Below are 11,586 nucleotides of genomic sequence, written 5' to 3'. Positions count from 1 at the left end.
ATCCATTCTTGTGTGGACATCCTGTATTGCTGCAGTCATAGCCAGCAATGAGTGACATTTCCAGCAGTGCTTCAAAAGAAAGATTTAGACTTTGATTTAGAAAGTTTCATTATGTGGAACTTTCTGTTCATGAGCATGATGGTTTCGAATTTGTGGGTTTTATCAATGTGATTACTTTAGGGGTCCTAACAATAATCAAGAGCAATAATGCTCTAATGCTCTAATGCTTTCTAAATTTTACTCAGTTTAGAACCTGTTCTGTACGATGTTGATAACTGACGGCCCGGGGCTGATAACTTCGATAGATTCAATAGGAAAACTTCAGGTAATGATACTTTTCTTTAAAATGGAAATGTAGCATTTTGGAAAAAATATTCATTTTGTGCTGTACCCTTCCTCTATAATGTAAGTCCTGTTCGTTCTCCGACGTTGGGATGTATATATATATTCTTTTCTTACTTCTCCTTTGTCAGCTTCTTTCTACCATTGTTTCTCTACCTGTCTCTGTACCCACACCCTCTTTGTTTTCCTGTGTTTCTGTCTATGACCTACTGACTGCAGCTCTCAGCTTAGTGCCACACCGAAGACTGATTATAGAAGCTACTAGACAATGAAATAAATGGAGAATTATTTTCTATACATTGCTTGTGTACTTATTTTAATGCCTACTGATTCAGTCGACTTTTTCAGTGTTCAAAATTAACATCACTGTCATCACAGGGTTATCTTGCATAGTCGGTCTCATTCAACTCAAAGGGACAGAATGTGGTTGTTCCTTTTCGAGAATGCTCCTTTCATACCAAATCATAATACTATCACCTATTAGCAATAACCTGTTTACCATCTTTCCCAGTCTTTTGTTGCCCGTGTCACAACTTGTTTAGAACGTGCTGCTGCATAAAATTCAGAATAAGCAGATATTTACACAAATCAGTGAAGATGATGAGGTCAACATTAAATACTGTCTTTGTACTGGTCTCTACTGAGCAAAAAAGGAACCGTAATTCATCACATTCTGTTTTACTTTTTTTTTTTTGGAATCAGGGTTTTGCTTCAAATCAATAAAATCACAAAGATGAGAGTTTATTTGCAATTTTCCAGGAAAAAAATGGAGGGGCACTGTAGTCTGCAATTAACTGGATCTTCAAAGTCTCCAATTTTTAACTAGAATTTCTCCAAACCTTCACAAGCTAGATGAGGTGGAAGTCTGGCAGCACAAAATTGCTTTCAGGTGTCAATAAAATAATGATGACTCTAAAGAGAGACAACAAAAGAACCATTTCTGTCACAATTAATAATACCACCTCAGGATGATAGTATTTTGTTTTTTGGATAGTGCAGACAGGAAAGCTGTAAGAGAGTGGGGATGACATGCATAGCTTTAAGTACTATGATGGTCTAAGATGCACAGTAATAAAGCAATAAAGTGCTGAGACTGGTTTATACAGTACAACCAGCTGAAGACCAAAAAATGAAACCAAGAAATGAGAGATGACAGACAGCAGCAGCAGGTCAGACAGTCGAAAGAGATTTTATTTTCTGCCTGAGTTGGCAGAGCTGTTGGACAGAGTGCTTGTCAATGGAGTGTTTGTCCTGGTGGTTGTACTGTCTGACATCTACAGGACCCTGCCCTCACCTTTCTGAGCTGAGTGGCAGTTTATGGTAAAATCTCTCCTCCCCTACATCTGAAAAGAGATTTACCATATTGTTCTAAATATAAAATGACCCAGAATATAGCAGAACACTTTCCTGGTTACTTGGGATAATCGACAGGGCAGCCATCAGTTTTGAAATGGACTCTTTCTCTCATTAAAGTGATATAAATTTGCATAGTTGTAGTAGTTTGTCAAGTTGTGATGATGAAGAATCCTTGAGAATTGAATGTGCACTGCTTTTCAGCTTTCAAGTAGGTGCCAGAAAGTGCCTTCAAACACTTAAACCCTTGCTGTCATAATTATCACAGCTGATCTCAGAATTCTTTCTTTCTTGCACAGTATAAGCTGTAATAAAAGAGGCTCAGGGTCTGACGTCACAACATCATGACAACAGGAGTAAAATAGCTCATGTGCTCTATGGTTATGGGTGATGACCACAGTTATGTGAAGGCTCTTTGAAAAGAAATGCAAAGAATAGTGGAGGAGAATTCTGAATGGGAAAAATAGTCAAGCAGCATCGGTCCTGCAAACCTGTAACCTGGCTATATTTATACATGCACTTACTAAAATATTCAACATTTTCAGGTGTTTCCAGGAGATGGAGGGGCATGAATTTTAATTACACATGAATAATGTAGCCGCAATCTGCCCTGCTTTATAGCACACGCACACTTAACAGGCAATCCCTATTTTTTCATTTCATAGGGTGGCAGCATGCATACAATCACTATAAGTTGATGAGACTCGAATGAGAGCTAGAGTTTGGTTATAGAGGTTTTAGTTGGTGACTAAAGAGAAAGTAGCTGCTGGGATTTGTTTGTTTGTGAGAGCCAGAACTCTGACTTTGCATTCTCATCTCAGGATCAATCACCTGCTGCTGTGAAGATGAGTGACTCATCGAGTTCAGCTGCCTCCATGAGCGGTAGTGAGATACAAAAGTGGCTGTGCTTGTCATTTGAACCAAGTGGCCTGCACCATCTCATAAAAGTTGAGTTTATTTGAGGTCATCAGACAAGGTGTGAGGATCAGGTCATGCGTTGGTGGGGAGAAGCTGTATCTGACACGGTCAGATACAACACAGAATCCTTTCGGCTAACATGCATACATACATACAGGATTAACTGGTGGACTGTTTAACCCAGGGTAAATTTGATTCATTTTCACTTAGAGTGATGGAAAAAATAATCTTTTTACTGTCGTCACTGATGTAACTGACTTTTTGTTGTCATCTTTTCACAGACGTTATTCAATTCTGAAAAGCTGTGACTCATGAATGAATATTAAACTCCACTACCATATGTCCCTTCCCTACTTTATTGTTCCCTTTAGTATTATTTTTTGAGCACTTAATAACACATAATAAGACCAAAACATTTTAATCAAGATTAAGTTGGTTCAACTTAATTAAGCTTGTAGAGGACAAAACAAAACATGTTGGTTGTACTAGACTAATTGGTTAGTGTAACTGTAAAAGTCTTGCGGAATGGCTGAGTTGGAGTTCCTCAAAAAGATCCATGCAAAATGTTCACTTAATTTTTTTAAGATGAGCAAGTGTATTCTGGTGTGTAGGCCCACATATTTCTGGTCCTCAGAACTGGTATGTTAATGTACAGAGCGGAACATAACGTGGACCATCAGAGGACGAGGGAGAGTAGAGTGCTGCACATAACAAGACGCATTGTACAGGCCAAGGATGCAGCTATTAAAAGATTAGCATTATTGGATTGAAGTCTAAACCTCACAATAATGTCAATCACGTGTCACAGAATGTATCCAGGGCTTCTCAGAAACATCAGCACTGTTGTTCTGTTGTCCACAGCTGGCAGTCAGATACTTTCTTTGAGTTTATTAAAAACCTGATGCTGAAACGATGAGCCTGTCTTTAAATTGAGTGAGTGGTGTGTGCATTTACCCACATGGCACAGCAGCAGTAACTCTGGTCAGGATCTAACAGTAATTCATGTTCTGTGTTCCACTACACCTCTACACACATGCTGTGACAAACAGACTCCAGACCATGTTTGATTCTCATAAAGTGAATGAGAGAATGCCAAAATTATTACTTTGGGTAATCTGAAACAATGACTTGATTTACCAATTTGTTGTTTCCTGGTTTATTTTGAATTACTTAGCTCTCTGCTTGTTTCAGTAACTTAATTTCTTGTCTTTGTGTGTCTTTATTTTGCTGAAGCAGGTCTATGAGAGCAAATGGTTTAAAACCTTTGTTGAAAACAATCGCTCCACCAAGTACAGCACCAGTATAACCACTGTAACACCTTGAAAGAGACAAATAATTCCACCTTTAAGTTTCAGTCTTGGGTAGCTGGCAGGGAATGAGAGAGTAGGCTAATAAAGTATAAAAGGAAGGAGGGACTAATGTCCATTGACACATCTAACATTTAGAGCTCCCCTCTTTCAATGGTCTAATCATCACCCACATTCACACACACGTACCTCTTTCTGTCTGGGCTGTTGCTATAGAAACAATAATAAAATTGACAGAACCACTGACATATTTTGCCCTGCTGTGGCTTGAGTGACAAGAGCTGCTGACAGCTGGAGCACAGAGAGAGCACTGGCCATAGAGCAAGGCACTAATACTGCCAGACTAATATGTGTGTCTGTGTTCCTGTCTACAGTTAGTTATGTATGACCATACTTGTGTCTATTCATAACATGCAGTCGATTTGCAGTCTAATAACACCAATAATGTTTACAACCTGTCTGTGTCTTGCTGGCACCTGCCTTGTGATTTCCCCTGATATAATGCCAGCACAAATGAGGGTTTACTCAGGAATAGCCATGGATCAAAAGAGAAAAGCAAGCTTCTGGAAGACATCACAGCGATGCTAGAGCAGATTATAGCCAGGCAACATGTATTATTCTGTGGACTAAATAATGAGTTTACAAACAAAGCCAAACACACAGCATGGGAGTATGTCGTGGCTGCAGTGAATGAGGTGGGCAGAAAGACAGAACTGTGGCTGACATCAAAAACAAATGGCCTGATCTTAAATGACAAAGGATAAAAATAATAGCCACACCACAGTATTAAGCAACGGTAAGGGGGGACCTAGCACACCTGAGTTCTCCCAAATGGACAGGTTCGGACGCATGTGCTTCCCAACTGCAATACCCCTACATAACCAGGAGGAAAATCAGAACCATCAAGCCTACACTTTGCTTCGAGGTAAGATCACTTCCACATCAAAGAAAGGATTCATAAATATCTACTGAAATGCAGTTTTCTGCTTAAGATCAAAACTGATCATAAGTCAGTATGAACAGGAACCAGACCAGAACTGAAATGCAACAATTGTATACATTTTTTTCTTTTGCCTGGACCAAATGAACTGAAATACAGGTGTGAATTCAGTTTGATGTGAAACTAAGCAATTACAATGTTGTTTTTAGACTCAACCTTTTAGATCATCCTTGTGGTCAGTTGCTACAACAAGCAGCTGCATGAACTTACCACTCTTGTGACACGCTGTCTGTTTGAACATCTGCTTCTTACTATTCAGCAAGTTGTTTGTTTGTTGTTTGTGTTTATGAAAGCCTGACTGACTATGTTTTAAATGATCATTGCTGGTCATTATCTTTCTGCTCGTGTTTTCTTAACGTTTACATGCTGTCTGTGTGGTGGGTCGATTTCACACTTTGTTAAAGATGGGAAAATAAAGTGTGAGAGACGCAGTGAGTTAAGAAGTGGCAATCTGAGTGACACGAGTGTTCATAAGTGTGTATATTTATGCTTCCTGAGTCGTGGAGACTGCAGAGTCCTGCAGATGGTTTATTAAGTGCAGTTGAGTGGGCTGATCAATAGGAAATATATTAGATGGTTAAATTAACTTAAGGCAAAATTCAGAGCATTGAGGCACCAGCTGAGTCGACGTGTGGCCTCACAAGCCACTCCAACGTCAGTTAGGCATCAAATGTCCCTGGCAAGGACCATCTTTGGAACAGAATATACAGAACTTCTCTGTTTTTCCCCCAATTCCCTATGCAGGCCACTAAAAGTCAAACCTCCCGCACTGTAAGTCAATGAGCAAGGTAACAAACACTGATACATGCATCTCATGATAAAAAGGGCCATTCAGATGAGTTGCCTGCAGTGTGAAAGTGATGTTTAAATGGAGGAACTTACTTTGACTTCTTCCTGTAGTTTTACAAATCGCACTGTGCCATTCAGAATCCTGCTGATACATCCCTGCTTTTCCTGCTGAAGAAGCGAAGCCTGGGGAGGTAGAGAAGGGACATGGGAGGTTACTGATCTAAGAGATAACGGGGTGGGGTGGGGTGGGGTGGGGGCAGATAAAGGAAAACGAGAGGCTGTTGAAACTGTTTACAGTAGTCCTGTGTGAGGCACAAACTGCCAGTTTTCAGTTTAATATAACCAGTCAAACATTTAGAACTGCAGGTGCGCAGCAGAATAAGAACAAAAAGATACTATAGATATAACAATTAATAATCAAAACAATGGGAAAATATCTAGCTGTTTAAGCATAACACTACTTTAACTCCAGCTTGTGTAGTATAAGGAAGGTGTTTTATAGCTAAATAATTGCACATTTTTGCACAAAATTCACCTCATTAAGGCTGACATAGACCTTCTGTACCAACATTTCTCTGCAGAGGTATGTTAAAAAAAGGTTGTGACTAGGATGGGAAAAAGTCTTTTAAAAAGTATCATTTGATTTAGAGAGCCTTTTTATTTTCAGCATCTCTTCACTCTTATGTCTCTCAGCTTGATGATCTTAGACACATGCATGCAAAATTTGAAAAAAAAAGTTCCAGTCACTGATTGCATAATTAGAAGGATTGTTCAAGGCACCGTGGTATTCTCTGCAAAGTGCAGTTAAGGGAGACTGCAAACCTCGATCTAAATTGAAAGAAGCTTTTGTACTGTGCCTGAAAAGGTGAAAATCTGTGTCTTGGATATTAATATCAATGCTGTTATCCTGAGGGTCACGGCCTGACATCAAAGGCAACTACAATTAAAATTGGTCAGAGAAACACATCCACACAAAACTGTGGTCACCTCGTCCTCATCCAGACAAATCAGCTCTTGTTAGCTTGAGTGTGGCTACCTCTAATATGGTGTCAGTCTGACCTTCATGGGCTCTTGCTCCTCTAAAAGTTAGCTATGGCAACCTCTGAACGTGTTACCAGAAAAGCTCTCTCTGTTCCTCTGCAGCACACTCAGGCAACTGAGCCCAGTTCACTTAATCATTCTACAACCCCAATTCCAAAAAGTTTTGATGTTCTGTAAAACATAATAACAGATTATGATCATTTGCTAATCCTCTTTGACATATACTCATTTGAAAAACTGTACAAGGACAATATATTTAATGTTTTAGAGGACACTTAACCCTATTTTATTGCACATTGGGTCACCATAGAGGGGACTTTGTCATGTTTTATCTACCATAAGGATATCCAAGAAGGCACCATTTTTTCTTTTTCTTTTCTTTTTTTTTAAATGAGGGCACCAGGGGCGCTATCCGAGTTCAACAGTGGCCAAATGAGTAGATTACTAATCTGGTCATGTATCAACGCACTGAAAAACAGAAGATGCTTTTGATGGAATGCAGTCTGATGCTTCACAGCCACTGCAAGAAAAATACATCTTCTATGAAAGTCAGTTTTCTATGAAATTATGCCTGTGTATTTATTCTTGCCGGAAATAGATCAAATTGCTAAATATGTACAAGACACAGAATGTAAAATAGTTATTGTGTGTGATGTCTCTTTTTCCCATTACTCCTCTCTCTGTCAACTGTAGACTATTAAATGAAGTAAAAGTAATCTTAATTGATTATAAGACTAATTGAATCCTTGGTCAAAGAACAAATACCTTACTTACATTGCATTGTTGGACAAGAGTGTCAACAGAACAGCATTAAACAAAAGCTAAAGCTAATTTAGTAAACTAACTGACATCTCTGAGAGTATTTAATGCCACTTTTCTGGTGTGAATGCACTGCCTTCTCAAAACCTGGTTAGAATTACAGTTTGTTGCAGGGAGTTCGAACCTGGTATGCATTAGACAAACAACCTTTGCAGACCTCCACTTGTCAGGGCCAGACTTACAAACATGCTGGGATTCTCACAGAGATTATCAAAGAAAATAAACATCATTCTGGCTGAATCCAAACATGTATTCCACCCATAGTTAATTCAGTAATATAACATATCATTCAATAATGCAACAGGAGTGATTAATGAATCAGTGTTACCCAGTCATAAATCTTTCTTCTGCCATGTATAAGAGCTGCAGGTGGAGGTGACACTGACATGGTGACACTCACATGGCTGATGATGACACTGTGAGTTTGCAATCCTTGGAATGTCCAATTTAAAGTAATGCTAAATGAACAATAAGCCACGGTTCTGCATCCATTGTCGATATAAAACAGTTAGATATTTTGTTTGTAATTATTGGTAACCATTGCTCTCAGTTTGTACTCATCTGTTTTTATCTATTTCTTAACTTTTACTTCATTAAAATGACTGTATAATTACTTTTATCATTCCTGTACTATATGTCCGAACACATTTTTATTGTTCCCACAAAAGCCTTTCTTGTTAATATTCAGTAGCTGCGCTATTATATCCATCAAATGTCCCAGTCAGCCATGACACTATGCCAGCATGCACAATACCAGTACCCTGGAATTAGCTCATCTAAATGGAATCAATTATACCTGTGCTTCTCCTGCTATGACATGCCAAAATATCTGTTGTGAAAAAGGCCTATTGCTGGCATCATAGTAAATTCAGTGGGATGCTTCATCAGTCACATTTATCATCATCACCTGCAGTTTTGTGCAGTATATTAACAGCATCGTACTACTGACACAAAGAATGAAACCCCGCCTGTTTGATAAATGACTCAAATGACTCCAGACACACAAACAAAAGTTTTTGAAAAGTCTGCCCTCAGAGTATTCAGTGTCACCAGCAGTTCAACACTCATCAGTCACATGCTGCATACAGTACCTGGCCTATATTATTCAATACCCCCTCAGTACATGTACAGGACAGCTTTATCAGGCATTTGCCAGACTGTCTGCCCTGCTTTATTGCTGTAGCATCTGGCTGATTCCTGCCTGCCAGTTTATGTTCTGGGAGATTGCCAGCTCTCCTATGGTTGTTTTTCTCATCCTACCTGCCTTCACACCCTTTACAAGCCAAACAAATTACAAGCAAACTGCCTTTAAACCATACCAGCTGAGTTTTGGTGTCTCTGTTTGAGTTCAGTCATCTGTTACCAACTGTCTAAACCTGCAGTTCCAAAATCAACTGTCTTTTGATCTGATTTGCTCAGTTTGCATTACATTTCATTTGTGAAAATATTTGTGACTATGTAATACAACTTACTCATAGCACTAATAAACTTACTAATCGGTCATTTTTTGTTCAGTAAAAATTATCCATGTGTTGGTGTATGTACAGTATGTGAGTGTCAGAACTATCAAGTATAACACCAAATCTTTCTGCAGTGCCAAAAGTGCAATGTGTAATACCACGTTTACCATGTGTAATAAAATCTTTCTACAGTATCAGAAGGGTACCATCTGTAATAGCTGGTCTCTCTCCTGGGAAATGTGCTCCGCCACAGAAATGACAGCTCCCATGTAGTGCCGAGTCTTTTCCTCTTTCAACACGCACTCTTCCTTCTGTCGCTTCAGTACACTCATCCTCCTCTCAGTCTTCCTGGATGACAGAAGGAAGAAAAGATAAGGTGAAAACAAGATGAATAAGGAAAAGGAGGAAAGCAAAATAAAAGGAGGATAAATGAAGTGGAGAAGCGAAGAGATTTAGGGAAAACATATGAGTGGTTAATAGAAATGAACAGGGCAGATAGAAAACAGGGAATACAGGAACGACTCAGAATTAACTGGATGGTATCTTGAGACCCTTTCATATTGAAGAGAGTGGGGTGAAAACGTGTTGTTAATCAAACACCTTCTGACAGTCTTCACACTTCAGAATGAGGACGTCCACATTAATCTCAGCTCAGATCTACAGGGAACAGAGGAAGGTTGCACTGTAGGAAAATAACCTGATCTGAACCGTGATAAGAGGCATAACGCTGTTGAAAAGCCACTCAGTAACTTCAGCTTACGCATGTCTGTACAGTGTGTTGAATAACCCTCTTGCACTAGGACTTTCATTATCATTTTTGAATAAAGTGAGCATATGTTTTAAACATGGGATAAAACTCTGAAGAGGGGTGAAACAAAGTGGCTCTGAGCATGGCTCCAGCTATCATGCGGCAGAACCTCCCTACAACCAAGATGTATAACAGATGTACAAATTGCATAGCTTTGTGCTGAAACATGTTATTAGCAGATTATAAAATATGCCAAATGATATCAGCTGGATCAGTGTTGACCACACATTTTACAATAACTGTGGAGTAATTAATTATCCTCTGTTGAGCAGCTCCACCTTCTTCTGATTGTTAGATGCTTTGCCTTACACAGGGACTGCTTCACCTTTGTGACATCTTCTAGGCCTTTAAGTTAATGGTGTAGTGTCAACAGGTTTCTGTTCAAACATGTCAAGCAACTTGGCTGGGAGTCATTGAGAGCAGTTGGAACTAGATTTTCTTTGTTGATGAAAGGTACAACAGGACATAACTGTAGTCTAAGGACATATTTAGCATGGATAAAACACTGGGCCCAACAGGGTGAAATATTTCTTAAGAAGACGTAATGGAATTGCAGCCAACAGACACAAAAAAAAGAAAAAAGAAAAAAGAAGGCAGTATATTTAGTACCTGTTGGTTTGTCTTTTGAGCTCCAGCTCAGTCCCAATTCTCTTTAGATCAGCAGTCAGGTTGGCTTTGTCCAGAGCCAGACTCCTGTTCTCCTCCTGCACGATGGACAATCTGAGAAGCAACTCGTCCATCTCACTCTTATTCCTACTCTCCTGCTGCTCCAATTGCCTGAGAGCCAAGAGCAGATTGTACAGCATATGGTAACACAACATCTGGTACTTGGTGAATACTTAACAAAGTGTATCCCGTCACAATGTGATGTACCAAACTACAGAGATCTGTCTGATTATTAATGATCCTGTGAACTTGCATCCTTTATACTACTTATTTTGATTATCTTGTGGAAATCTGATTTTCCTGGAAAGTCCCCCTGGCTTTCTTTCCCACCTCTATCGAATATATCAAAAGCAATTACAATACAAAACAATGATTCTGCTCTACCCTGTCAATTTATTCGTCAGAGTGCGATGCCCTTCTCTACGGGAATTAAAAGTACAATGCCTTAGGGGCTCCACTTGTTTTGCTCTTCTTCTTGTCTTGAACTTGTTTTATCTGCTACAAATCAGTTGTAAGCTGACATAATAATAAACTGAACTAACACTTAACAGAGGTGAACTCTTGGCAAGCCTGTTGGAAAGAAAAAATAAGGAGCCCGTGCATTTAGTATTTTAGGATGAGAATATGGAGTGAAACTTATGCACCCTTTCCTAACATACAGCAAGCAAGAATTATAAACCGTTTAATGTTCTATATGCAGTTCTTCTCTTCTTCTCTTGTTTGCACTTCACTTCAAAAAGAAAAGTGTGCCCCAGTTCAATAGCAGAACTGTTTTAACACCGATCCATTCATCTTTTAGAGAAAAAAACAATTTGATAAGAGAAGGCATTGTACCGTCTGAGTTTCCCAGCAATGTTGCAGTGTTCGTCCCAGGTGATGGCATCTTTCAGTCGGGCCTGCAGGACCTGCACCTCCCTCACATTTTTCTGCACCTCCCCCCTGCTCTCTTCCAGGTCCTCCTGTAAACGCTGCTTTTCCGCCTCTAACAACATCAATTGCTTAGACACCTTGGAAACTGCAGAGAGGGAAGAGAGGGAGAGGAGAGGTGGGGAAATAATATGTAAAATCAACAGTCAATATGAC

At 39.4% G+C, this 11,586-nt stretch overlaps 1 protein-coding gene across 1 annotated transcript in view; it reads right to left on the bottom strand.

Annotated features, from left to right (window-relative positions):
* Positions 1 to 11,586, bottom strand: part of cep89 (centrosomal protein 89) — a 58,268-nt gene that overhangs the window by 27,406 nt on the left and 19,276 nt on the right. Inside the window, exons 13-16 of the mRNA XM_041935058.1 lie at positions 11,338 to 11,518; positions 10,447 to 10,614; positions 9,236 to 9,377; positions 5,803 to 5,892 (exon numbers count right to left, since the gene is read on the bottom strand). Coding sequence (XP_041790992.1) covers positions 5,803 to 5,892; positions 9,236 to 9,377; positions 10,447 to 10,614; positions 11,338 to 11,518 — 581 coding nt within the window. The remainder of the gene's footprint in view (positions 1 to 5,802; positions 5,893 to 9,235; positions 9,378 to 10,446; positions 10,615 to 11,337; positions 11,519 to 11,586) is intronic.

This window comes from Chelmon rostratus, chromosome 1, assembly GCF_017976325.1.
Source record: "Chelmon rostratus isolate fCheRos1 chromosome 1, fCheRos1.pri, whole genome shotgun sequence".
NCBI classification, from domain to species: Eukaryota; Metazoa; Chordata; class Actinopteri; order Chaetodontiformes; family Chaetodontidae; genus Chelmon; species Chelmon rostratus.
This window is presented reverse-complemented; position numbering and strand designations above follow the sequence as displayed.